We start from the raw sequence: 27,432 nt of genomic DNA on the forward strand, positions 1-27,432 counted from the left end.
GAATTATAAAGGTTAAAAAAAAGGGCAAAATGATAATTTCCTTACCAATGTAAACTCTAAGCTGCTCCATCCATTAAAATTAAGATCTTTATTAATTAAAAAAAATGAGACTCTGTGAATTCCACGTAGTCCCTCAATTTGTATAAATCACACTACACCACACTACCTTTATAAAAACAGAGAAAGACAAAAACAGAGAGAGAGAGAGAGAGAAGAAAACAGTAAATAAAGTAAAAAAAACCTTCCGATATCTAGTTACGCACAAGAAGACACGTAAAACACAGGAAAAGAACTCCAAAGACAACCACTAAACATTTAAAAAACATAAAAAAAATAAAATAAATAAAGAGTTCATGAACCCAAAAGACAGTCATTTTCAACCATTAAAAAAGAGAACTGCTATTGGCGCCCCAACTTTTAATTATTATACCATAATTTATTAAATTATGGATCACACCCCTATTGAAACTTAAAAGCACACCTTTCAAACATTAGAAATCTTTAGTCTAACTTATAATTTTTAATATTTTGAAAAATAAAATAAAATCTACTTAACTTTTACTTATTCTCAAACGTTTATTTATTTTCTTGATATATTTTTAAAAATATGCACAATTATTATTATTATTTTTATTTTCATAAATTGTTTATTTTAATTTTTAAAATATGTTTTTTCAATGAATTTGTCATTTTTATAATTGATGAATTTAATAATAAATTATCAACGAAATCATTGATATGGAAAAATTGTTGATTTATTATCAATGAATTCATTGATTATAAAAATGACGAATTCACTGAAAAAATATCTCGAAAACTTATCATATTCAATGAACGAAATTGAGATTCACCCTAGGATAATTATAAAAATTCCCTACTAATTAATAAAGGCAACTCATACCATAATCAAATTGTTTACCTAATATAAGTTAAAAGTTTCGGGATGAACTAATTTTTGGTGAGAATGATCCATATGATGAGGAGCTTACACAAAATTATCTCATCACTAAACTTTTAACCTCATAAAAATTAATTTATAAAAAAAAAAGACGATTTACGATTCTTGAATTTATTTTGATGGGATTAAAAGTTTTAAAATGATCGGATCTCCTCATTATAGGATCATTCTCACTAAAAATCAGTTCATTCTAAAACTTTTAACCTATATAAGATAAAATAATTCGACTATGATGTTGGTTGCCCTTATTAATTCGTGGGGTGTTTTTATAATTACCCTCACGCCTTATTTTCTTTATTTTTAGTTGTGGTTTAATAAGTAAAAAATTAGCAGCTCTCTAAGAAAAACACAAGGAGAGAGAATAGGAGAAAAGCAGGGCTAAACAGAGACACGCCCATCTCCATGAATCCTGTTTCTTGTCTTCTTCTTTTAGTTAAAGTAGAGAAACCCATCTCCATATGCAGTTATACGCCTGTTTCTTCTCCTCTTCTTCGTCTTCTTTCATCCTTTTTTATTCAAATTTGTGAGTAAATTCCAACTGGCTTATGCTCAATTTCTCTACAAATGGACACTCCACCAGCAGAAGAGCTACTAAAGAAGATCCAAGACTTAGAAGCTGGGCACGCTCACCTCAAACAAGAGATTTCAAAGATGATCCTCCACAGTGCCAGCAGTTGCACGAATTCCAAATCCAATCATGAGCACCATCAACGTTCTCACTCAGTATCACCTCGTAGGTCGAGATTTGCTGCTCCAATGAGAAAGGGAAGTGGAGGGTTTGAAGGAAACACTGCGTGGAAAAAGGGTTCCGCTTCTCTCAGACATTCGTCATCGTTGCAGAGGGAGAGAAGAAGCGATGACCCTTTGAGCCCCAGAGGAGGGGGTGGGCCAGCGGTGGTGAATTTGAAGGATAAGCAGTATCCCAATATTTTGCAGTCTATGGGTCAATCTGTTCATATATTTGATCTCAGTGGTCAGATAATTTACTGGTGAGTTGTCCAATTCGGGTTTTTTTGTTTTTGTTTTTGTTTTTTTATTTATAAATATTTCTATGGTGGGTTTGTTCAATTTCTTGTCTTGGTTATATGAGGATTGTTTTAAGAGTTATGGTGATTTGGGTTGTTGTTTTTTATTCACTTTTTCTGCGTTTGTGAGTACTTCTATAAATCTATGTTAATGGGGTGTTTGAAGTTTTGGGACCTTTGGTGATTTGGGTGGTTGTTTTATTCACTTTTTCTGTGTTTGTGACTATTTTTGGAATTCTATGTAATGGGGTGTTTTGAATTTAGCTTGATCGTGGGCTATGAATATGAGCTGGTGCTGGTAGAGTACACACATGGAAGAAAGATCTTTTTCTCTAACAGAAATTTAAATTGGCATCCTCCTAATGTTCTTTCCTTGTCTTGCTCATATGAGGCCTGTTTTGAGAGTTTTGGTGATTTGGGTTGTTGTTTTGTTCACTTTTTGTGTGCTTGTGGGTACTTCCAGAATTCTATGTTTATGAGGTGTTTGAATTGAGTTTGATTGTGGGCTATGAATATGAGCTGATGCTGGTGGAGTGCACACATTGAAGAAAGATCAATTTTTTTTTTTCAAACAGAAAAATTGGCATCCTCACTATGTTCTTTACTTGGTCTTTATCACTAGTCTTGTTGAATAAGCTTAGCTTGTTAGCCAGATATAGTTTTTTTTTAAAACCTATTTGGGCATTATTCAATTTTACAGGAATAGAATGGCTGAGAAGCTTTATGGATATTCTGCATCAGAAGCTCTTGGTCAGGATGCTTCTGAGCTCCTTACAGATGCTTGTGGCTTCGATGTAACAGATTCTATAATACAACGGATACGAATGGAGGGTAATTGGACTGGGCAGTTACCTGTCAAAAATAAGTTGGGAGAGCGGTTTGTAGTTGTTGCAATCAACACCCCATTCTACGATGATGATGGTAGTTTGATTGGGATCATTTGCGTATCGAGTGATTCGCGTCCCTTTAGAGAAATGCAGGATTCAAGCTATAGTCGGCCTAGAGGTGGTCCCACACCGAAATTCGGTTTTATTCCTCAGCAACCTCTGCAAGACGTGATCGCATCAAAAATATCAAATCTGGTGAGTTTTTCTTCTCAGAGACACCTATGCCCATGGGAAGATAGTATTTTGTGATTCTTTTAGTGTAGCCTCCTTTGATTGTTAGAAACACCGAAACAGGCTTCTAAGGTGACGAACAAAGTCAAGTCGAGAATACGTGCCGGTGAGAACAATATGGAACGTGAAAGTGGGAGCGGAGATAGCCAGTATTCTGATCATGGTTTCTCAGATGTGGTTCTCTTTGATCATAGGGAGGACGCTAACTCGAGCGGAGCTAGCACACCTAGAGGAGACATACTCCCCACTTCCTTTGGTGTATTTTCTAAGGAAAATACCATAAGAGATTCTCGTGATGAGGGCGAAGGGAGGACTGGGATCCACAGAGTCATAACTTCAAAGGCAGAGGCATGGATTAGCAAGAAGGGGTTATCATGGCCGTGGAAAGGTAGCGAACGGGAGGGGCCCACACATTTTGGGTGGCCCTGGTCGAATTATGATCAAGAAAATAACTTGGGTCCTCATAGAAGTTCCAACTCTGGTGCAAAGCCAAAAGTTCATATGGGAGAAAGTAACCGACCCGGAAGACCCGGCAATAATGAAGCTTCCGGGTCTTGGTCCTCCTCATGTAATGCTAACAGCACAAGTAGTGTGAGCAGTAATGGAAGTAGCAGTAGTAATGCTATAAATAAAGTTGATGTGGAAACCGACTGCTTAGACTATGAAATCTTGTGGGAAGACTTGACAATTGGAGAACAGATTGGGCAAGGTGAGACCTTTTCCTTGACCTTTACATGGTAGTAGAGTAAATGCCTGTTTCGTTCATTTTCATAAATATCCTCATCTTCTTAACCTTTGTAAAAGACACAGTAGATGGTGGAATTGTCACTTTTTGCATTTATTTCCCGACCTTTAAGTAAACATATTAAGTTCACCACAAGTTTGCTGATAACTCAAATCAGCTCTTAATAAGAGAATATTATTTCCCTGTGAAGCCCTTAAATGGAATTCTCTGCATTTTGATTGTTCTAGACATTATTTGCTTTTCATTTTCACTAGAATTTCTGATTTCCCATTTCAAGGAAGCATAATGAACTCAAGGACATCTAACAATAATTTTTTTTCTTTCTTGTTTTTCACCACTAATGAATAAACTTAGACAAGGAAGAAAATACCATATAGTACAAAATACAACAATAAATTGTAAGTCTTCCATCTATTTCTGTCTAATGGTTCTATATTACTAGCTGGAAATTTAGGCAAGGCAATGCTCCTATATATATGTCTCCTAATGACTCAATGGTTCCTTGTTCATAACTTGTCTTTTTTATTATGCTTCTCTATCCTGAGATACTCTTCTTATTTATGATATTTTGTTTTTGAATGGCAGGGTCATGTGGGACTGTATATCATGGTCTGTGGTATGGCTCGGTATGTTCTCTTGCTTTTCCTTTTTGTGACTTGTTTTTTTGAAAGATACCTTTTTGTAACTTTCTAGGAGTAATCATCATAATATATGAATCCAGAAAAAATTATGAGAAGTCATGCTATTCAATTCCCTTTATCCGTATCTGTCAGTTTTATATCTTTGTATCTCTATGTGATGCCATTGTTGTGGGTTGGCATCTTTCTGTAGTTATCATTGTAAGATGTATAAGAATTGGGCTTCATGTCATTAAACAATGTCTGCTTCTTTGCAGGATGTTGCGGTCAAAGTATTTTCTAATCAAGATTATTCAGATGATGTGATACTTTCCTTTAGACAAGAGGTGATTTTCCAAGCCAAGAGTCACATAGTTATTGAAACCATGTTTAATAAATTGGTTTCTGATGTAGTTAGAAATTGTCAATTGATAAGAAATTGCTACTGGTTCTTGAGTTCTCCTTTCAAGAATAAGTTTGAAGTGATACAAAGAACATTTTGCTCCTAAAATATATCACGGTGAAATCTTGTCAAGATATGGGAGCATATGCGAAAATTTTATTTGCTCTTTTCCTTTAAAATTGGGAATTTAATCTGAAAATAATGGTTGTTTATGAAGGTGTCACTTATGAAGAGAGTACGACATCCAAATGTGATACTCTTTATGGGGGCAGTCACTTCACCACCACGTCTTTGCATTGTTACGGAGTTCCTTCCACGGTTCGTTCTCCACTTATCTTTCTGAAAATTTCACAACAGGGAGAGATCCAAGTCATGTTTTCAAGTATTTTGCATGTAAAAGATGATATAGTTTTCCGAAAATGTCTCGCATAATTCGTATTTGATTAAATTGGTTGGTTTGATATATTTTTTCTATTATTGTACTTGTTGGGCTTACTTTTTATTGGTACTTAATGGGCTTACTTCCTTTTTAAAACAGTGGAAGTTTGTTTCGTTTACTTCAACGGAACACAACTAGATTAGATTGGAGACGACGTGTTCACATGGCTTTAGATATTGTAAGTATGACTGAATTTATTTATGAGAAAATGTCATTTCATTAAAGAAAAAAGATAATAATACTTATAAAGATTGTATGCTAGTACTTATCACACAAATAAGGTATTATATAGTAAATTATAATAGTATTATTATGAACTTATCATGATGATTCTCGGTGCGTGCTATGTAATCTGGCACCCAATCCAACATTATACAAAATGACTCATGTACCATCTTTGGGTATTGGATTTTAATTGTGAGGCTCTGAACCTCTGCATGTGCTTTCCTATTTTTACAAGAGAACATCTATTGCCACACCAACTTTTACTAAGAACATCCCAAGATCTGTGCTAATTCCTTGGTGATTTCATATGAATGGGGTGCTCTTAGCAAAATTTGGTGCAGCAATAGAATCACTCTTTTTACAATCTTAAAAAAAGGCATGTTATAAATACTGTATTATATAGGACAAAATTCTTCTCTTACAGACATGGATTATGTACTTCCTTGTTTTTAACCTTTCTACAGGCTCGGGGCATGACTTATCTTCATCATTGCAACCCACCAATCATTCATCGTGATTTGAAATCTTCAAATTTGCTAGTTGACAAAAAATGGACTGTGAAGGTGTGGCTTTCTTTCTATTAAACATTGTCCATTCGTAATTTCCTTTTTTTCTTATTTCAAGAGATGAAATCATCTTTCTTTTGTTTCATCAGGTTGGTGACTTTGGTCTCTCACGTCTCAAACATGAGACGTTCCTAACAACAAAGACTGGGAGAGGAACGGTATATAATGTTGCCCGTGTCTTAAGTTGCATTCTTTCACCTCTCTTTGATATCTTCGGGATATTGATTGGTGATCATGATCCAAATCTTCCTACTGTTAACCACTAAACTGTTTTCCTGTTTAGCCACAATGGATGGCTCCAGAAGTTCTTCGCAACGAGCCTTCAGATGAGAAGTAGGTTCTAATACTTTGTTCAAATTTTTTTTTTTTCTGTTGGGTTGGGGGGGTTGATTTAAGTTCTCCTTTTCTTGGTAGAACCTCATAATTCACCAAATACTTTTCTCTTGCTATGTGGAAACATTAGGTCTGATGTATACAGCTATGGAGTAATACTATGGGAACTTGTCACTGAGAAAATTCCTTGGGATAATCTCAATTCAATGCAGGTATCCTTCTCTTTGGTAGATCATAGTTTACGTAGTTAGTTATCTCTTTATACCTATTATAATGGAAGAAATTCCCTCCATTCAATAACACTCAATCCACCTTAGTTACATAAGTTGATTGTGGTGGTTAACAAATAAAGGTTTTCTCTTACACAACATGGTATCCCTATTTAATATTTGTAGTTTTTTCAGCACAAATGTTCAAACACTGTGTCTCACTCCTGATTTTATGAAGCATATGCTAAAAGTCTAAAATTAGCAGGAAATGTTGTTTATATGCAATCACACAACAGCCTATGCAGTTGCATATTATCCAATTTTTATTTTTTTGTATTTTTTTTTTAAATTGGGAAAAAAGTTAATTAAAAATAGAAAAATCTACAATTATTATACTACTTTTAGAAATAAAATATTATAGTATTTTATTTTCAGTTACATTATGATTCATTGTATTTGTAGGTTTACCAAGTTTGAAAAAAAAAAAAAATTCAAAAAAAATTCATAAGAGTTAGAAAAATAAAGTAAACTTTTAATTCTTCGTTGTTACAAAAAATCTTTCAATCTTACTTCTTAAGCTTGATGTAGATGATTTAAGGAGTAAAAGACAGAGAATGTAGTTAGATTGCCAAAACAAAAAAAAAAGTTTTTTTCTTTTTTTGAAGGGAGCTAAAACGGGAGTAGAATTGATTTAAAAAAAGAATAAAAACATATTAGAGTGTTGTAAGATTGTGGAAGTGATGATGATAGGTATTTATAAAATGAATTGTAAGTGTTTGCTCAAATATAAAATTTTGACCATTGGACAAATATACCATCACATACATTTATGTATGCCATGACATAATGATGACTTCATCGCATATGTCTTCTTGGCATATGCGACTTTATTCCCCAAAATATCATATGCGCATACGCGGTTGCATTTGACAACAATGGCCGGAAAAGATTTTATATCATAGGCATTTGCATTGTGTGAAACATGAAATATATGTTAACAATTTGTGTTGGATTCCTTAGGTGATTGGAGCTGTAGGTTTTATGAACCAACGGCTAGAGATCCCAAATGATTTAGACCCACAGTGGGTGTCGATAATTGAGAGCTGCTGGCACAGGTGCTTATCTCTGCTAATAACTTAAATCATTATGAATTTTCTCTTCATACCACCCATGATTTAAGCTAGAATCTGATCTTATTATCTGATTGAATGATCTTAGGGAAATAGAAATCATAATAAATACTATATCTATAACATATGAGATATACTTGGATATTTCAGTGAGTTGAACCCACCCCTGCATATTTCACCGAATTCTAGATTTATCACATTCTTTTAAAACGGTAGAAACATTAAATTAGAATATTCAAGGAATGTTTAAAAATTAGATGGCTAGGATCATTGTGCAGAGCTCGATTTTCTACGTAAGATTAAAGTATTGATAATTTAGGTGTTTTTTTTGTATGATTATCCTGATGTAAGTGAAAGGAACACATGTATTTCTTGGTGAACACCTATTTCAGCCCATTAATCTGATCTTATGGTTTTAATTTGTAATCTGACAAAACAGTGAGTCACAGCGCCGACCAACGTTCCAGGAACTTTTAGAAAGGTTTAAAGATCTACAGAGACAATATAACCTTCAATTCCAGGCAAGCCGGTCTGCCCATGGAGAAACCGTGCAAGGACTATCCTAGGCTTGTTTTGTTTTAGTAATAGCAGCATAAGATGAATTGAACCTCAAGTGCATGGCATGGTATGGTGCCTGCCTTCCAACCAAGATTATTCCTAGGCTTTTTGTATATCTTTTGTGTATTGGTTCTGTTTAAGTTTGAAATGTGGTTAGAAATGTTCTTTTCTTTCAAAAAAGGAAAAATATATTAAATTCCTAAACCTTCACCATAAATATATATTTTTGGGAAGGACTTATTCTAGATGGCACTAACTTGTAAAACTTCACAAAGGTTTCATGAGTATCAAATATAACTTATCTAAATTTTTCAATGGGATTGTGATCAATTTCGATGATTGGTGAATGGAGAATGATATATTCAATATTTCTAATATCCAGATGTAATTTTTGATCAATCTTAACGATTAGTGGCAACAAATAATAAATGGAGAATGAAAGATTCATAATTTTGAATATTTTGTTGCAAGTTTGATCTATATGTCTATTGGATCATGTAAAATGGATGGCATTGAAGCAATGTAAAAAATGTTGTAACAAATATATATTGTAAAAGGGCCGTGACATGCCCCAATGCTCCCTGATGTGGCATGGACTAGAACCATAGATCCTTTCCTTGGGATACACAACTGCACATTTCCAGATGTCACATCGGGGGCGAATGGGAGTGTATCTCAGAGGGGGGACATTAGAAAATCATTATTCATTGTAAAAATAAAAATGGATGGTTCTCTCCAATATATCAATTCTATTGGACCAAATTGATTCAATTCTAATTAAACATGAATTATTAACTAATAAGAATTTTATTTAAAGTCTACAATTGTTTTATGAATTGTCATATAATGGTAGGAAAAAAAAAAAACCCCCAAACCGTTGGATTATCCAAAATCATGCAGAGGAAGACTTTTAAAATACTGGATCCATAACACAAACTAAATAAATGTAAATGCTGATCGATTTCAGTCAGTTATTCTACAGGTTGGTTTTCAATCCAACCATCATGGTTGATGAACGATGACCCTATAAAGTGTTTGATTTCAGCCCAACTGAGTTTCCTTTCCCAATTAACGCGCTTGGAAGTGTTTGAACCAGCTCCAGTGCAACCCACTTCTGCATAAAATATATTTTTCCTGAAAAAAAAAAGAAGAAGAAATTATTTGGCCTAGTAGGCGAATTTAAATATGTTGGAATAAATAATTGAATCATTCATGCAAATATTTGAGGGGAAAATTTTGCAGTTGTAGTAAATCTTACTCTTGGCCTTGATAATCCCACGCACTCCATCCCAAAGGATGGACGATTCCTGTAAGAAGTGACTTGTAAAATATGACCCTTGAATATGGTCCCCATGCTCTACCAAGATAGGATGGACCAGTTCCAATCACATTGCACATTTTAAACACAAAACCAGTAGGTTCATCCTCGCTGTTTCGATGTTGAGCTGTTATATATCCACCACGAGTGCCCGCCTTAACACTCAATTCACATTGCTAGTCCAGAAATTTCCAATTCGGTACAAAATAATCATAATCGAGTATAAAACATATAAAAACAATTACGAAAAAATGGATAAAAGTATTCATATTTTCATGGAATTGGATACAATTTTTTATCGTAATTTTTTATTAAAATCTGCAAATAGCACCCCAAAATGAAATATAAACATAATTTTATTCTCTACCTGATAAACTGACTGCCCATTTCCCATGATGAAGTCAACAAATCCTTCAATGTAACAATTGTAGAAAAAATGGCGGCCGAGTGCATCATAGAGTGTATCTTGGAGGCCGACGAAAGCACAATTATAAAAGGAATTCTTATCTCCTTGTATCACAGCAGCAACTGCAGGCTTTTGTATGTTATTTTGATTAAATGAATTCTGTGGAAGCACAAGTCAGTGATGAGTTTATACAAATTAGTTAATCACAAAGTTGAGCTAAAAATAAAATATGTACAGTTTGAGAATGAGGGAAATATAGGAAAAAGTGAATATGATATTATTCAAAAGAAATCACTTTCTTTTAAGTTTGATAATTGGATTTCAATTGTTTTAACTAGGGGTGAAGCTTGGTTGGGTTTGAGGCCAAATCAAGATCGAACTGATCTAGGTCGATTCCATTAAATGAGAATTGGAATCGAACCAAATTACCATAAAACCAAATTGACTCGAACCGAGCTAAGGTCGGTTAGGCTCGGTTCTATGGGTTGCCAATATCATAAAAGCCTAATAAAAATAAATAAATGTGAATGTGAAATCACTTATAATGAGTCATTAATCTATCCATCAATAAAATAAAAAAAAAAATCATAAATATATCCATTAAAAAAAAAGTCAATAGCTTTTCCATCAATCAAACAAAGTCAATAATCCATCCGTCCAAAAAATGTCATTAATCTATCCATATAAAATAATTGATTTATTCATAAAAAAAAATAGGTATAATTTATTAAATAGATTAATAATATTTATTTATAATTTTATTAATCTATGGATTTGGGTCTCGGTTTGGTTCGGTTCTATTCAAGGCATGAACCACAAACCAAACCAAATTGGTCAGTTCTCTATTTTGTTAACCTGGAACCAAATCAATCCAAAGCCCTCGATTTGGTTCGATTCTCAGCTTTAACTGGACCAAGTTGCACCCTTAGTTTTAATAGTCGGTTTAGGTGTTTTTCCATGAGTCAATGGCCAAATCTTGAGTGTTAAAACATTGAAATCCAACAGTAGAATAAAGCATGTATCCCGATGATTATATAAAAATATATCAATAATAAGATAGAAAAACAATTAATTATGAGCTAGTATACGCAAAGTTACGTATTTTCTCTTGTTCTAATTAATCCAAGTATTGCAATTAATATAGCAAAAAAAAAAAAAATAAAAATCAGAAGGAACAATTAAAGAATATCTTAATTCCTTAACCTTGAAAGTAATTCGTTTAGCCACAAAATTGTCTGCCTCAACATTGATAGTACCATTCCATAAATTCACACTAGTATTACAATTTATCACTGTCCCGGTTCTACTCTGTCCTTCCAAGATGATATATGGCTTGGTTTTGGGGATGATTACTGTTTCCCTGCATCGATAAAACACAATTAATCTAATTAAATCAACTTTATAAAATTTCTTATACTACTCTTCAAAAAAAAAAAAAAAAAAAAAAGATGATCGATTAATAATATATATTTTACCAATAAATTGCGGCAACTAGGTAGATTTTGATCCACTTTGTATTATTTTCGGGGACTCCTTTATCGATGGCTTCTTGAATTTTGGTGAAATCTCCTCTACCTGAGGGAGTGACATATATTGTCTTTGAAATGGGAGGTGAAGCTGCAATGACTAATCTCAATTCTTCAAAGCATGAAAACAAAGCAATGGAAATGAATATAAATAGTTGGAAAGTCTGCATGTTGTGAAGAACTCTAAACCCCCAAGAAAAAGATTTCAGTTTAATAGTTAATTTAGATTAAAAAAAAAAAAAATTGGGTAAGGAGGCCAAATTACTTAATGGAGTTAATGGAATTATTCTAATTTTTAAGGAATTACTAATAATAACTAATTTAAAGGAGCGAAAAATAGAATGATGAGATGGTTTTTCTAAAGAAGGTTATGAATATAAATTATAATGATGATTATAGAGATGAGGTTATCCCATAATGGAAGCCTTTGGTGCCTTTCCTTTAAAAACATTAGAGTGGGCATCTCTGGAGATTACGTTTGAAAATTTTAAATAAAAATAGAAACTAAAGCTGGCTCTACCTGCTTCATGACAGCACTGGTGGTATGGGTACCGCAAAGATGATGTATTAGGATTGTAACTTGTAAAAGAGTTGGGTTGACCCATCGAATCCAGCTCCAAATGGGTTTAAACAGGGTCATCCCTAATGGGTCTATTTCAAGCCATTTACAACCATTTATTGGATGGGCTTCCCTCAGTTTTTGGTATTTTTTTCTTTTTTGTTTGTTTGTTGAAGGAATGACTTTATGCCCCGATGGAGGCTGGTCCACCTTGTGTTATGATTGTAAAGGGTCGGATCCTGTTTAGTTGAACTGATTGGGGTATGGATCAGACTTGAAGTATGTTTGAACCACTTGGGTAATTGAGTTTGGATCGGGTCAGACTATTTCCTTTTCTAATCCTTAGGATCAAATATTTTTGGTTCCTACATCTTTCTTCACACCAATCCACAATTTATTTCTAATAACCCAATTGATTCAAATTTCATCACTCATCTATTCTTGGTTTTTTTTTTTTACATCATCTTTTATTTCAATTGTTATAACTCTTAAGCAGCCTTAGTTACTAAAGGATGCTATGTTCTTCCTAAAAAAATATGAAAATAAATATAAATATAAATTGGAGGGCCTATGTGATGCTCAAGGAAAATTATTTTTCTTGGAAAATGCAATTTTGAGGTGTTAGATTATTGAATTGGTTTAAAAACTTCTTAAAAAGTTTTTTACATTTTTTTTTTTTGTTTTGTTTTTTTAATTTTTGCATTTAATGTGAAACCAAGCAATTGCAAGCTTTTACCATGATTTTATGAAGGGTTTATCAAGCATTGCAATCACAAACACCACAAAAGACAAGAAATGCGAAAGACAAAAAATGCAAAGTTTTGCATTTCTTGTCTTTCGCAGAATACCAAACAGGGCCTAAAATTGTGGTATGACTACAAAGTAAAATTACTTTTATACTTTTACATAAAAAGGGAAAAATTACTAAAAGAGAGTTAAATATTTTAATATTTGTAAAAAAATCTATTTTTTTAAAAATTATCAAAAATGAATTAAGTTGCTGAACAATCTTAATAACTTGTTGGATTTTAAAAGCAAGTTATTATTGCATGTTCTTCATAAGGTGGTTCTAAGTACATGAAAATGAGAATGAAACAAGAATTTAAAGAAGTGCATATTGTTCAAATAAGTGAATATTGTAAATATTATTGCACTATAAAATAAAATTTGAGCCTCCAACATTCTACTATTGCAATGGTGATGTTACATTAAATATTAATCTTATGCTTGTGGAATTGTTCGATCTGTTTACTTCTCAAACATATGAATCTAGGGATTTTCAAGAATTTATTTACGATTAAAATAATATTTTTTACTTTCACATTAATGGGTGCTAAGGTAGACAAAGAATTGGTCAATATGAAGAATGATGTATATACTTTCAAAATTCAAGAGCAGATCTATCATCATATCCCCACCTTGATGCCAAATGATGGACATGCTAGGTTTCGTCAATTATATTTCTATGATAATTAAAATTTGGTGATAAATAGAATTCATCTTCTTAATTAAAAACAAATTTGCAGGGTCAAATTTTTTATAAGTGTAGTATAGTCATATTATATCGGAGACTTTATAGGTTTGACAAAATAAATGTTTTGCCCTTTGTTAATGGGGCGATTCATTTTAAGATTCAAACTTATAGATATAAACAAATAGCTAGGTACAATGGGGGCTAAGCCAAGGCACATTTTCATTGTGTCAATATTATTGAGAAGTTTGAGGGAGTATCTGACGAAATAAGAAAAAGAAGATTGGGATGAACTCGGTTCACGTTGCTGCATGAAACCAATACTAATACTAATGGTTGGTAAATGACTACATTGACCCAAATTTATTTATATATTTCAATCAATAAATCCATTTTTAATTATATCATCACTAACCCAACGAAAGCACTAAATCCAAATCTATGGTATCATCACCAATAGAACTTGGCTCTCTATCTTAAACCCCTATATATAATGAAAATACCTAAAACATAAAAGGATCTATGAAACCTAACAAATTAATTCAGATGGAGACAGAGTTTAGGCATCTATTGCCAAGGGTTGTCCTCCAATCCAACCATCACTGTCAATGTAATTGGGGCCTGTAAGACTATTTATCTCATCGAGACTGAGTTTCTTTTCCCATTTAACACGCTTCGAAGTTTTTGAACCTGGTCCGTTGCAATCCACTTCTGCATAAATAATATTGGCCCTATAAAGAAAGTTGAGCAAACAAGAACAAAAGAAGTATATATTAGAGAAATAATGCATGAAGAAGATAAAAATGATCGAAAATACATAAACGGATAGTTTTGTTTGCCTACCTGGATAAATTTTACAATCTATGTAAATATTTTTGTATTAAATTTTCATTTAATGGAATGATTGTTAAAGGCTTGAAAATCTTACACTTCGTCCTTGTAGTTCCAAGCGTCCCATCCCTCAGGAGCCACTATGTTAGACAATGTTGTCTTGTAAAATACAACTCTTGAGTAAGGTCCCCATGGTCTACCAAGATAGGTTGGGCCAGTTCCAACCACAGTGCCAGATTTAAACACAAAACCAGTTGGTTCATCAGCTCTAGCTCTATTTTGAGCTGTTATATAACCACCTCCAGTAACATTTATCAGGCAGTCCTATACATAGTTCCAAAAAACGAAAAATTAGATTAAAAATTAAAAATTTAGTCCAACCATATGAGAGCCAGAAAGTTAATTTAAAATTTTGAAATATTGTTTGATTTTGGAAATTTGATTCTCCACCTGATAGACTGACTGGCCATTGCCCATGATGAAATCAACAAGGCCTTCGATATAACAACTATGGAAGTAATGGCGTCCAGTTAGGTCATACAACGTGTCTTGAACGCTTACGAAACCACAATTGTAGAAAGAATTCTTGTCTCCTTTTATGAGAGCAGCAACTGCAGGTTTCACACTCATTGTTCCATCATCTGGATTTAGAATTGCGTGATTAAATGTATTCTGCAGAATGACCGAGCCATCCACGAGTTAATATAAGTTGATCACGGAACATGCACGAACACATACTAATTAAAAAAATGTGTTAAATGGGCAACAAAGAAAAGAATAAATTCAATGTGTTATATATTTCTCTCATTCGGAGAGAAATCAAGACAGTCGCCACAACGTGAAAACAGTGGTAAATTTGACGCGACTCGTTTAAACACTACGTGAAAAAATGGCTAAATTTGACGGATCTTGACATCGAATTTACCCCTTTTTTCTCATAGTGGTCTCGACGGAAACAGTCTAAAACATTCAATTTGTTGTTCTGGCCAAGCTGAAATCAGAATGTCTCAATGAAATATTTCATAATTGTACGAAATCTTAAACCGTAGAGTCAAAGCTAATTAAAATACAAAGACAGAGATAAATTATTAATTTAAATTAACCTTGAAAGTAATGCTTTTCGCCTTAAAATTGGCGGCCTCCACAGTGAAGGTAGAATTCCATAAATTGACGCTGGTACTATATTGGACGGTTGTAGGTAGTACTGTTGCCTTCACCTTCCAAGAAAATGTATGGTTTGTTTTGGGGGATGGTAACATCTCCACTGCATGCGTCAAAGACAATTGATATTAAAAATTAAATCTTTATAAGAGTTTGTCTATTATTTATTATTAGGCATTTAGGCTGATTTAGTACCAAAACAAGAACTGAAGTAGGTTTGGTTTGGATCCAACCCAAACCGAAATACCAAGATCCAACCCAAATCAAAATAAGGTTGGTTTGGTTTGGATCGGTTCGGTTCTATGGATTGTCAATATTCTATAACTTTTCTTGGAAGTAACATATTTTTAATTGAAAAAAAATATATATAATAAACATAAAATTTCATATGATAAGTCATTAACTATGCATAAAAAAATAAATCACTAATCTATGCCCTAACAACTAAAATAATTCATAATAGTTAATGTATATGTATTTCTTACATAAAGGTTTGGTTTGGTTCTATACAAGCCTTGATCTGAGAACCAAACCAAATTGATTGGTTCTCTATTTTCTTAACCCAAAATCAAACCGCAACTTGTTCCAAATGAACCGAACCAAACCAATCATAAGCTATCAATTTTATTCAATTCTCGGTTTGAACCGGACCAATTAAGTTGCACCCCTATTAGATCCATAACTTACTTCGTTTGACACATTGAAAAGCAACTCCGAGGTCTTGGCTTCAATTATAGGTTACCCATAAAAAATAGGCGGATTTTGAACCCACATCGTGGTAAGAAAAAATGACTAATTTAGTAAGAAAAAATCTCATACTAACGATCCAATAGGTTATATATATCTTTTAATTTTTGTTAAGAGTATAATTTTAGATTTACCTATAAGAACCGGCTTGGATGTAGATATGGACCCAATTAGTATTGTTTATTGGCACTCCCTTATCGATGGCGTCTTGAATTGTACTGAAATCTCCCTTACCTGAGGAGGAAACAATTATTTTCTTTGAAGCTTGAGATGCAATTTCATTGCTTAATGCCTGCTTCTCTCCAAAACTTGAAAAATAACAATGGAAATGAAGATGAACAATTGAAAAACCTCCATGGTTGCAATTCTAAAGGACACCCCAACAAGATATTAGAAATAGGCAAATTCACCTCAACATTTGGGTAAATTAATACCTGCGACAGGTAGATTTTTTGAATCTTTTTTAATTAAATGATAGATCTTTATTATTTAGTGAATTGGACATGCCTCCCTAGATTTTAAAAATTATGATTTCCTCCCTCAATCATTTACTTTTGACCAAATTTTATTCAAAGTGACGAAGGTATATATAAAAGTTAATTTTTATTATTCATTCTTGGGTGAGCATTCACTTTTTTTTTTAACATTAAGTTGCATGGACTTGTTGTGGAAGGAAAATGAGTGTAAACTAATTTTGATTTAATTATTTTAAAAAAGGAGCAGGAGTGAGATTCTGAAATAACAGATTGCGTGCATGGGATAAAGAATTCTTGGAACAGTTCTTCTTTCTCTTCAAACCAATGCTTTACAAATCGGAAGTTTTGTAAGTGTAGTATATACATAGGGTCAGGATCCGCGTACACATATAGCTACTCAAATATCTACAACGTGTTTTGTCCTATGTGGGCTAAAATTTTCAGATTGAGTTGATTTTTGGTGAGGATGATCTCTGTGATGGGCAGATCATCCTCACCAAAAATCAGCTCAATCCGAAACTTTTAATCTCATCAAAAGTGGTTTACAAAAAATGGACGGTCCACGATTCTTCAACTCATAAATATGAGGTTAGAAATTTTAGAATTAACTGATTTTTGGTGAGAATTCCGAAACTTTTTGCCCGCATAAAACAACACACATGCATTGTAGATATATGAGTAAATATATGTGTACACGGATCCTAACCCATATATATATATATTATATATATGTATTCTCATATACTATCCAAGTCTTTATAATATGTTCCATATAATCATGTTTTGACCTTTGTTAATCCTTCATTTGAACTTTCTAATTTATAGACATATATATTTATTTTCATGTAATCAACTGTTCATTTTTCCAAACCTTACGAATTTTTAAACTATATTTTCTTTACTACTCCTTTTATGATTCGTATTTTCTTTACCCCACTTGTTATTTTGATAATTTTAAAAATACCTTTAGATTTAGGAAATACAAATATCTAGATTTCACCCGTTGAGATACATTTTGCAGATCTATTGTCGATACTAACTAGCAGTAAACCCTTATCCATTTTTCATGATATTATGCATAGATAGATATATCATAGTCAATTACTCACAAAATATTGTTTCCTTCTTGACTGTTAAATTTTTTGAAATACAATGATAATTTCCCCAAGATTTTTTTATTTCCCTTAGCCTTCCTTCCTCTCATATGGACAAGTACGTAGTTTCAGAATTTTATTTTATTAAAGTCAATAGTCAAGGGAAGTGCAATCTAAATTTTCTGAACCTAGAGAGGTATGTCTAATTTGCATGATCCATGAGGTGGTCTTTCCAAAAAAAGGTTTTGTATAATCTTATACATGATTTCACTGTTAAATTATTTTCTTTAAGAGTAATTAATAGAAAGGGAAACTCTAGGACAGATAAGGAATTCTAGATGCTTTCATGGACCCATCTGTAAGAGAAAATGATGCCTCATAATACGATGCATGAGATGTATCTAATGATATAAGGAAGGTAATAATGATGGAAAATAATATATATAACAATATAAATTAGGATATTCTACATTAGAAATATTAATTAAGTAGAATATAATATTTTAAAGGTGAGAATACAACTGCGTAGGATCAGTTTTCCATCCAGATTAGGGCTGTCAACGGATAGCTATCCGATCGGATAGTACTATATCCAAATTCGAATCCGAAAATAAATGATACTATCCGAATTCGAATTCGAATCCGATCGGATATCCCTAACAAACATTCGAATTCGAATTCGAAAAATATATCGGATATCCGATAATATACGATTTGATAAAAATCCTACAAATACCATCATCCTCAAACTGTCGGAGTTCGCACAGTCGAACTCGAAACGACAAAACCCACATATTTGTCCGAAAAATCACTTCATCCGGTTCGGATCAGATCGGATCGGAGAGAGAGAGAGAGAGAGAGAGAGAGAGAGAGAGAGAGAGAGAATATTACCTGCATGCTCGCCGGCCGGAGAAGACGTGTCGGAGTTCGCACAGTTGAAATGACGAAACTCACAGATTTTTTCGAAAAATCACTCCAATTGATTTAGATCGGATCGGATCGGATCGAGAGAGAGAGAGAGAGAGAGAGAGAGAGAGAGAGAGAGAGAGAGAGAGAGAGAGTATGTACCTGATGCTCGCCGGCAGGAGAAGATAGTGGTTAGGAAGTTTGATCGAAACCCGCCATTACGTCGTCTGTTATTTACGACTTTAGCCATTAAGGTGGGTTAGACGGTTAGAGAAGACGAAGTTTTAAAAATAAAATTTCGTTGTATGAAACGAATACATAACACATATATATACATATATAAAAGTTTCGTTGTAAAACATAAATACATGATATATATATTGTTATCGCAGCGGATATTATCGAATCGGATATCGCAATATCCGAATTCGTATCCGAAACTCATTCGGATGTTAAAATGACATCCGAAACCAAATCCGAAATCCGAAATTTTTGAATAATATCCGATTTTTCGAATTCGAATTCGGATTTCAGCTATCCATTGACACCCCTAATCCAGATTTTATTACAATAGAATATAATAAATTTGGAATCTACAGAATATGGAAGAATATTTTCATATTATATAGGATCCTTTGACTGATTCCAGGGATTGAATCTTTGTCTATAATATTCTGAGGCGTACAGTAAGGATTCTACTCCTTGCTAGAATAATCTTGATGTGCATCCTTTGTATCATTATCTTGATGTAGAGTTGACATGTGGCTCTTTGTAAAGTCAGCATATTTAATATTGTTTATATTCTCCAGCAAAATGAGCTGAGGAGTTGACCAATGACCAGTTTGGTCCGCAAAGGTACGAATGTATTCCGAGGTAATTGTTTAGTAAAGATGTCCACAACTTGATTACTTGAAGTTACAAAACGGGGGATTTGTTGAAATAATAAACTTGATTTATTATAGGTTGTCTCTAGAATTTTCTTGTAGTCGATAGAGTTTCTAGAATCTTCATTTATTTACTAGAATTTCTTGAAATACTCTTGTATTTTCTAGAACACTTATTTATTAATTGGTATATAGGAGTTGTAGACACCCAAATTTGATCGGGTCCTCGACATAAAATGCCCAAAAAGATAATAAAAAACGAATTAAGCCTTCAAAGCCCATACCTCAAAAAGCCCTCTATTTCTTTCAATTAATAGCCTAAGGCTTCTCACGTGGCCCATGGACCCCAATTCCTCACCACCTTTCTAAATTCTTCAACTCAATCCAACATAAGTCCAAACCCATTTTTATTCTACCCATTACCTAAGCCCATTCAACTCAACCCAAACCCATTCTTATTCAACCCCTAACCTAAGCCCACTATACATAAGTCCAAACCCATTCTTATTCTACTCATTATCCAAGCCCATTCAACTCAAATCCATTCATATTCAACCCACAACCTAAGCCCAATCCGACACTATACCTACCCAACACTCTACCCAAGCCCAACTCATTACCCAAGCCTAATTCTCAACCAACCCAACATCACAACCAATCACCACAATCATCAAAATGGGACACATGTCACCCCCCCAACTCACCTCCCTCATCCCCAACTTATCCTATCACCTTTTCTTTAAACATCATCTACTCACACCCCCAACCTATACCCCCCTCTAATCTACCCACATCAACCCATCACCCTTTCTCGAAAAAATCTAATCTACCCACACCCCTAACCTATACCTCCCCTAATTTATCCTCATCATCCCTACAAAACCCACATCTACAATCTAAATCCCACACCCCTCCTCTCAAATCAAACACTTATACTTTCCTATCAATTCATCTCAACCCTTCATTTCAACCCATTTTAACACATGACATCATCTCCCACACCCTCTCAAAATATCATCAACCACCCTCTTACACACCCCCATTCTTTCAAATCCAAACACTACTCCCCAAACACTCAACCCATCCATCACTCTCTTACACCCCATCCTCACCATTTATTATCCTTCACCTAACACTCAACCCATTTAACCTTCTTACACAAATACCCTCCAAACACTTCTAATTTATCCCTACCTTTCTCTTAAATCCCACACATTCTACCATTCCTCATCATTTCACCCAATTTACCCTTAAAAACAAATCCCAAACTTTATAAAATCCTCCCTCATTCTCAACTCTCACTATCAAATAAAAATTTGAGAAAAATACTCTCTAAAAAAAAAACTCTCAACTCACCTTATTACTCTTAACTCTCAACTCACCTCCATTACCCTCAACTCTCAAACTTTCAACTCTCAACTCACCTCCATTGCCCTCAACTCTCAACTCTCAACTCTCAACTTCTTCTCAAACAAATCCAAGAAGGTCAAAGGAATTCATCAAGAAAAGTAAAAAAAAGTCAACAAAGGAACAAGATGGGTTTGGACAAAAGAACACCCCCTCCAACTCCCCTCTTCTACTTATCCCTTTCTTCACACCTTCACACACACCACCATGGTTTGAACCATCAAAGGGCCTCTTTTTCAATAAGGGTGCCCTCAATGGGTTGAACCAACATCAAAACCCCTCATACTTGAGGGCACACATCGGATTTTTCGATTAATTTTCTTATTTTACTTTTATTTTCAAGATGAACTGAGTTCGAGGTTACCACCAATAGTGGATGGAGTATGGTGCTTAACACCTTCCCTACTCCATAAAATGGACCTCCTTATCTTGAATCAAAAGTTGGACCAAATGAGCCATATCCGTACGAGAGTCATCAAATGCCGAAAAACATGATTTTTCAAAAAAAATACAATCCGGGTGACCATTCACATTCATTTCAAATATGAATGGGGGCGACTCCAAAATCCCCCAACGTGGATGATATGTTCAAAATTGAATAAATCACGTGTCTACAGCTTGGCGACTCCACTGGGGAGAGAAGGCTCTACCCTCGTGTCAATTCGGTCATTTTGAAATTTTTTTTTTCAAAATATTCTTATTTGCAAGTAACATTATTTGTTGTATTTATTTTTTAAGTAGGTTTCTTTTTATTTATTTACTCCCTTGAGTGAAAAAAAAGGAAAAAAAATCAGTTTTTAATTTATTTATCTGATTATATGTCTTTTAAGCATGCATATCATCAAAAAAATGAAAAAAATATTCTTTTTTTTTTGTCCAAGCCAAAAATCAGAGGCAATGTGCCTCAAAATGAGTATAAAAAAAAATCAATTTTTTTTTTGTCGAATGGACAGTCAAACTTAAATTGATTGTAACTTTCTCGTTCGATCTCCGATTAACTATTAGTGCATGTCGATTTGGGGTAGAACAAAATTTTCTTCCAAATGTGACAATGTAAGGAAGATTTTATCAAGTCAGAATCAGTTTTTGAGCTCGTTTACTATCATTTACGCTAGCATTTCTATTTGACGTCTTGTCGGGATACAAAATGAGTAGAAAAAAAAGCATAAATTTTTTTTTGGCCCAAGCCAAAAATCAGAGGAAATGTGCCTCAAAATGAGCACAAAATTAAAAAAAAAATTAAAAAAAAAAGTTTTTTATTTTTTACTCAACTTGTTCCTTACGTCAGTCTTGAAAACTTTCCTCTTGGAATTAATTTTTGTTTCGAGTTTTAAAGCTTCAAAAGATCAAACGGATCATTTTTTTTGTTTTAAACTCAGGGCGTATCGCTCGCCACCTTTTAATTGATCAAAATGAAAATTCAAGGCGATCATCGATTGGACTATAAAAAAAATAAAAATAAAAAGAGAAATCCTTTTGTTATTAGTTCATTCATTAAAAAAAAATTGAAAAAAAAATGATGAAAAAAAATCGATTGGTTGATGCATAACTATGAATGTGCTATCCTTGTAGACTAATTATCTAAAAGGCCATGATTTCTATAGGTATATTTTAATGTGCCTACATGATCGTAATGTGGATGTAATAGATTTGGTAGTCTTTGAGCTATGTGACATCTATGTAGAAATGGTTTGATCTGGCCAACGGGCTCACTCGTCTAAAAAATGCCCCGGGCACATCCTATCCTATTTGCACACACCACTAGCACGTTTACTTTACTGTATTGCACGCTTGCATGTCCCTAATAGCCAACGTGGCACTAGTGCGTGGCCCGGTCTCCTTGGAGATGCGACGTCATTCATGAAAATCACAACTCCAATCAAGTACCGTAAGGTATATAAAACTGGGGCATCAATACCGTTTGATCAGGTGATTCTGAAAGATATATTGATACACCCATGTTGGACGACCTGAGCCCCTGTCCTATTGTAAGCCACACGGTCACATGTCCCGATTGCCAACGTAGTACTAGTATGTGGTCGGTCCCCTCCCGGGATGCGAAAATCATTTATGAAAGCTACAACTCTTGACTCGTACCCGTAGGTATATAAAAGATAATCCAAGTACATCAATTGCACTTCTTGGTCAAAACCAATGCCTAAACGAGATCGTGCCCCGCTGTACCCTACTGTACGAGGGGGATAGATTACGTATATTCTAGACGAGAGATATTTAAGTGGACCCTTGCTCAGCATCGTGCGCCACCTCTCAACTGGAGATCAAACTGGCTGTTTTTGACTTCAGAGAAGTGAGTTGAAGTTTTAGATTATCACCTATACGGTATATCAAACCAAGTCACCACGTATCGTCTGATTGAGTACGTTTGAGAGGTATATAGGTGTGCTTGGGCAATGGTGACTAGATAAAAATGCATTGCACGTAGTAAGCTTAGAGTCTAGAAACCTTCCCTGTAGGTCACGATTCGAACTTATCGTGGGTGTTCCCGGGTTGTTCATTGAATGGAACCTTATGATTGATGTATGTAAATGATGTGAATGGTGAGATCAGAGTGTATGATTGTCCTCATGGATCAAAAATTTTATTTTTAGAAATTAAAATGGGTGCACCAACCCAATAAAGAATCCATTTCTTGCAAAAATTCAATAATGACCCAATCCATCTCGATCCAACAATCATGATAGGCCGGGCCATTTAAATCAAAATGGAAATCAAATTTTCAAAGAAGAAAAGTAGTTTACAAAAGGAAAATATTTTCCAGAAAGTATGTTTTCCAAAAGAAGTGTTCTCTAGAAAAAAATGTTTTCCAAAAAAAAATATTTTCAAGAAAGTGTTTTCCATAAGAACAAAATTTTTCAAAAGAAAAGTAATTTTACATGGACCTTGAAAATGTACTGAACTATTCTTTTGTGTCAACTCAGGATGCTAGCTGCAGGCAATAACCCAATCTACCAGTTGGTCAAAACAACTATCACGGGGATGCACACCGTAGAGAAAATTCAACTTTGAAAAATTCATATTGAGATGTGCCATGTACTTCCATGAGTTTGAGATAGATTGGAACCTTTTGCGCGCTATGACTAATCGTTGGAACCTTTATCTTCACATCTTCCACATTGGGCATATGCACTTGTGTCATACTCATGAAGACTATTGTGGCATTATGGGGATATCTACTTCAGGTCCTCTAGTCAGGCTTTCATTGAAGACAGGATATTCTGGTGACCTCGCCACAGGCCTAAACATTTCAAAAGAAGAAGCCAAGGCCTTAGTCCGTAACGGGAGATTGTATTTAGTACCCTTATTGAGTCCATACCACTCCCGCAGTCATCCCATCAATGTAAAACCAGAAGTCTGGCGAGCCACTAGAGACTATCGGTTATGTTTAGGGATCTTAGCCCAATACATACTGACCTCCAAAAGTGAGGGTCAAATTGTTCCTGAGTCTTTCATAGACATAGCTTCCCAGCTCTCCAGAAAAGCCAATCCTGTACCTCTCATTTTAGCTGAAACCTTATCCGGTTTTGATGCCATAAAAAATGGTGAGGGAAGGGGTTTCAAAGGAAGCCCTCACATACTTTATATGTGACTTTGTGATCATCTTCAAATTATGGACATTCCTTCAACCCTCGAGTATAGGCCAGAGCACTTCTCCAAGAGAAACATGTTAATGCGTCACAACTCAATTTTAGGTTTGAGATGCCCTTGGTGGATGACAGACTACCCTGTTTTAGGTACCAAAGGATCCTATTATGTCCGTTTGATTGGACTGGATGAGACATCTTTTTACGAACCTGCCTTGATCCCAGAACAGTACAGAGTACCTATAGAGTTTTCACTATCTCAACACAAAGAATTCTTTCCTCCCGAACCATTGACTGAAAAGTTAGTGCATCTCATTGAGAAGGCTTGGAACAAGCGCACCTTAAGATATCCAGATGGACCAACAGAGTTCAAAGAGCTAGTCGTTAGAACTAAGAGAAGCAAGCCTAATTGTTATAGCAATCCTGATGACGATCAAAACAAATCCAAGCGTTCATGTAAAAAAATCTAAGTCAGAGTTATTAAAAGTTGTTATTCAATGAAAATCTTATCTGTCAAATAATTTTCAATAGTTCAATAAAATTTCTTTTAGTTTCTTTGTGAATAATCATTGCATAAATGAATTATTTAATGGGTTGGTATACAAAATTCAAAACGTAATCTTCTTTTTCAAAATGTCTTACCGGCTCCGTGTTGATGCTAACTCCGTACTGATGAAATCTTTTTTTGACTCCGTGTCGATCCCAGTTCCGTGCTGATGAAATTTTTTTAACCGACTCCGTGTCGATGCCAGCCCCGTGCTGATGAAATTTCTTTTTCAAAATCTTTTATCGACTCTGTGTCGATGCCAGCTCCGTGCTGATGTAATCATTTTTAATTTTACCGACTCCGTGTCAATGCCAGCTCCGTGTTGATAAAGTCATTTTTAAAATTTTATCAACTCTGTGTCGATGCCAGCTCCGTGCTGATGAAATCGTTTTTAAATTTTACTGACTCCGTATTGATGCGAACTTCGGGTTGATTTTTACCAACTCCGTGTAGATGCCAGCTCCGTGTTAATGAAATCGTTTTTAAATTTTACCGGCTACGTGTCGATGCCGGCTCCGTGCTGATGAAATCTTTTTAATTTTACCGACTCCGTGTCGATGCTAGCTCCAGCTGATGTAATTCTTTTTCAAAGTGTTTTATCGACTCTGTATTGATGCCAACCCCGTGCTGATAAAATTCCCTTTTCAAAATATTTTTACCAACTCCGTGTTGATGCCAGCTCCGTACTGATGTAATCGCTTCTTATTTTATCGACTCTGTGTCGATGCTGGCTTCGACTGATGTAATTCCTTTTTAAAATATTTTATCAACTCCGTGTTGATGCCAACTCCGTGCTGATGCCAGCTTCATGCTGATGTAATTGTTTTTTAATTATACTGACTCCGTGTCGATGCCAGCTCTAGCTGATGTAATTCTTTTTCAAAATATTCTTCCAACTCCGCGTTGATGCTGGCTCCGTGCTGATGCCAGCCTCCTGCTGATGTAATTTTTTTTCTCAAACGATCCAGTTTCGTGCTGACGAACCACGTTTTTTTTTAACTAAAATTTTCCTTTTGGGTGTTATCCCGAATAATTGTCAAACTTAATAAAACATCATGCATATTCCTTTTGTAAACAAGAAAGTAACGTTTGGTCTTCTGTACACACAAGGTGGCCAAACGAAAGAAGTACAAACACCCTGAGAAGCCTCCGTATTTCCTTCGATCTATATCAACTATGAGCAACTCAGAGAACCTACAACCTGTGACAAGTGAACTTGCCGAAGCTAATGCAATGATAGTGAAGCTAGTAGAAACAACGAAAAGACATGAATAAATGTTGATGGCTGTTTTTAGTAGTACAAACTTTCTACAAGTACAAGCCGCTCAGCACCAAGCATCTGGATCAAATTCGGAATCCCTTGAACAGACACGACTAGATCAACAGACCACCCCACCTCCTATTGTGCCAATGTATCAGGGGCCTCCACTTTATATCCCACAGAATCAACCACCTCCGGTGGTAATCCCAAATGATAAGTGTGACTTCAGGGTGCCCAAGGTAAAAAATGCCACTGAAAACAAAATGGCCCAGCAGATAGAATCTCTCAAAGAGGAAATGAGACGAATGAAGGGTACAAATACTTTAGGAGGGACAAGGTTCAGGGACCTTTGCTTCTATCCCAATGCCTAACTGCCGGCTAAGTTCAAATGCCTGGAATTTGAAAAATATAATGGAGTGGGGTGTCCGCTGTCACACTTGAAATTATACTGTGGATCTATGTACCAATATGGCGAAGATGACAGGCTACTGGTACAGTTATTCCAAAGAAGCTTAACGGGGCCGACCCTCAAGTGATTTTCAGGACTAGATCACACGCTTATCAAGAACTGGCAAGACCTGGCTGAAATGTTCTGGCACAATTACCGATTCAACACAGATGTAGGTCTAGATCGAAATGATATGGCTAGAATGACGAGGAATCAGAAGGAAACAATGAAGGAATATGCCCAAAGGTGGCGAGAGTTAGCTTCCCAGGTATGGCCCGTTATGATCGAACAAGAAATGAGTACCACGTTTATCTCTACATTGGGACATTCGTTCTACACTCATCTAGTAGGGCATACCACGGGCACTTCCTCCAATCTTGTTCAAGTGGCAGATTGGGTCGAGGACGGGATCCGAACTGATTCAATATTTGACTTCACAGCCCTAAGTGTAGCAGCAGGGAC

General features: G+C 34.8%; 3 protein-coding genes across 3 annotated transcripts; 1 reads left to right on the forward strand and 2 right to left on the reverse strand.

The window, feature by feature from the left end:
• Positions 1-1,291: 1,291 nt before the first annotated feature.
• On the forward strand, positions 1,292-8,641 carry LOC147396146 (uncharacterized). The gene is made up of 13 exons (XM_086450947.1): positions 1,292-1,947; positions 2,684-3,065; positions 3,165-3,810; positions 4,432-4,472; positions 4,742-4,810; positions 5,084-5,184; positions 5,405-5,483; positions 5,995-6,093; positions 6,186-6,254; positions 6,380-6,429; positions 6,560-6,641; positions 7,659-7,753; positions 8,208-8,641. Exons 1-13 carry the CDS (start codon positions 1,523-1,525, stop codon positions 8,332-8,334), a joined length of 2,265 nt encoding a protein of 754 aa, XP_086307073.1. The 5' UTR covers positions 1,292-1,522; the 3' UTR covers positions 8,335-8,641.
• A 509-nt stretch (positions 8,642-9,150) lies between these two features.
• On the reverse strand, positions 9,151-11,779 carry LOC147396147 (putative pectinesterase 55). The gene is made up of 5 exons (XM_086451135.1): positions 11,526-11,779; positions 11,254-11,410; positions 10,012-10,209; positions 9,585-9,820; positions 9,151-9,460 (listed from the first exon to the last, which is right to left on the reverse strand). The coding sequence occupies exons 1-5, from the start codon at positions 11,744-11,746 to the stop codon at positions 9,298-9,300; spliced, it is 975 nt and encodes a 324-aa protein (XP_086307261.1). The 5' UTR covers positions 11,747-11,779; the 3' UTR covers positions 9,151-9,297.
• A 2,232-nt stretch (positions 11,780-14,011) lies between these two features.
• Positions 14,012-15,672, reverse strand: LOC147396148 (putative pectinesterase 29). The gene is made up of 4 exons (XM_086453009.1): positions 15,541-15,672; positions 14,888-15,109; positions 14,535-14,761; positions 14,012-14,337 (listed from the first exon to the last, which is right to left on the reverse strand). Exons 2-4 carry the CDS (start codon positions 15,065-15,067, stop codon positions 14,166-14,168), a joined length of 579 nt encoding a protein of 192 aa, XP_086309135.1. The 5' UTR covers positions 15,068-15,109; positions 15,541-15,672; the 3' UTR covers positions 14,012-14,165.
• Positions 15,673-27,432: the final 11,760 nt, after the last annotated feature.

This window comes from Akebia trifoliata, chromosome 8 (genome assembly GCF_017979445.1).
Source record: "Akebia trifoliata isolate Shusen 1 chromosome 8, ASM1797944v1, whole genome shotgun sequence".
NCBI classification, from domain to species: domain Eukaryota; kingdom Viridiplantae; phylum Streptophyta; class Magnoliopsida; order Ranunculales; family Lardizabalaceae; genus Akebia; species Akebia trifoliata.

Excerpts from the sequence above, each read along its gene's own strand:
- LOC147396147 (XM_086451135.1), bottom strand. The coding sequence starts at position 11,746 with ATGCAGACTTTCCAACTATTTATATTCATTTCCATTGCTTTGTTTTCA. Across the intron at positions 10,210-11,253 it reads CTAAACGAATTACTTTCAAG|AATTCATTTAATCAAAATAA; the intron begins GTTAAGGAATTA and ends GTGCTTCCACAG. Across the intron at positions 9,821-10,011 it reads ATGGGCAGTCAGTTTATCAG|CAATGTGAATTGAGTGTTAA; the intron begins GTAGAGAATAAA and ends TTTCTGGACTAG.
- LOC147396148 (XM_086453009.1), bottom strand. The coding sequence starts at position 15,067 with ATGAGTGTGAAACCTGCAGTTGCTGCTCTCATAAAAGGAGACAAGAAT. Across the intron at positions 14,762-14,887 it reads ATGGCCAGTCAGTCTATCAG|GACTGCCTGATAAATGTTAC; the intron begins GTGGAGAATCAA and ends AACTATGTATAG. Across the intron at positions 14,338-14,534 it reads TGGAACTACAAGGACGAAGT|GGCCAATATTATTTATGCAG; the intron begins GTAAGATTTTCA and ends CTTTCTTTATAG.
- LOC147396146 (XM_086450947.1), top strand. The coding sequence starts at position 1,523 with ATGGACACTCCACCAGCAGAAGAGCTACTAAAGAAGATCCAAGACTTA. Across the intron at positions 3,811-4,431 it reads TGGAGAACAGATTGGGCAAG|GGTCATGTGGGACTGTATAT; the intron begins GTGAGACCTTTT and ends TTTGAATGGCAG. Across the intron at positions 5,484-5,994 it reads TTCACATGGCTTTAGATATT|GCTCGGGGCATGACTTATCT; the intron begins GTAAGTATGACT and ends ACCTTTCTACAG.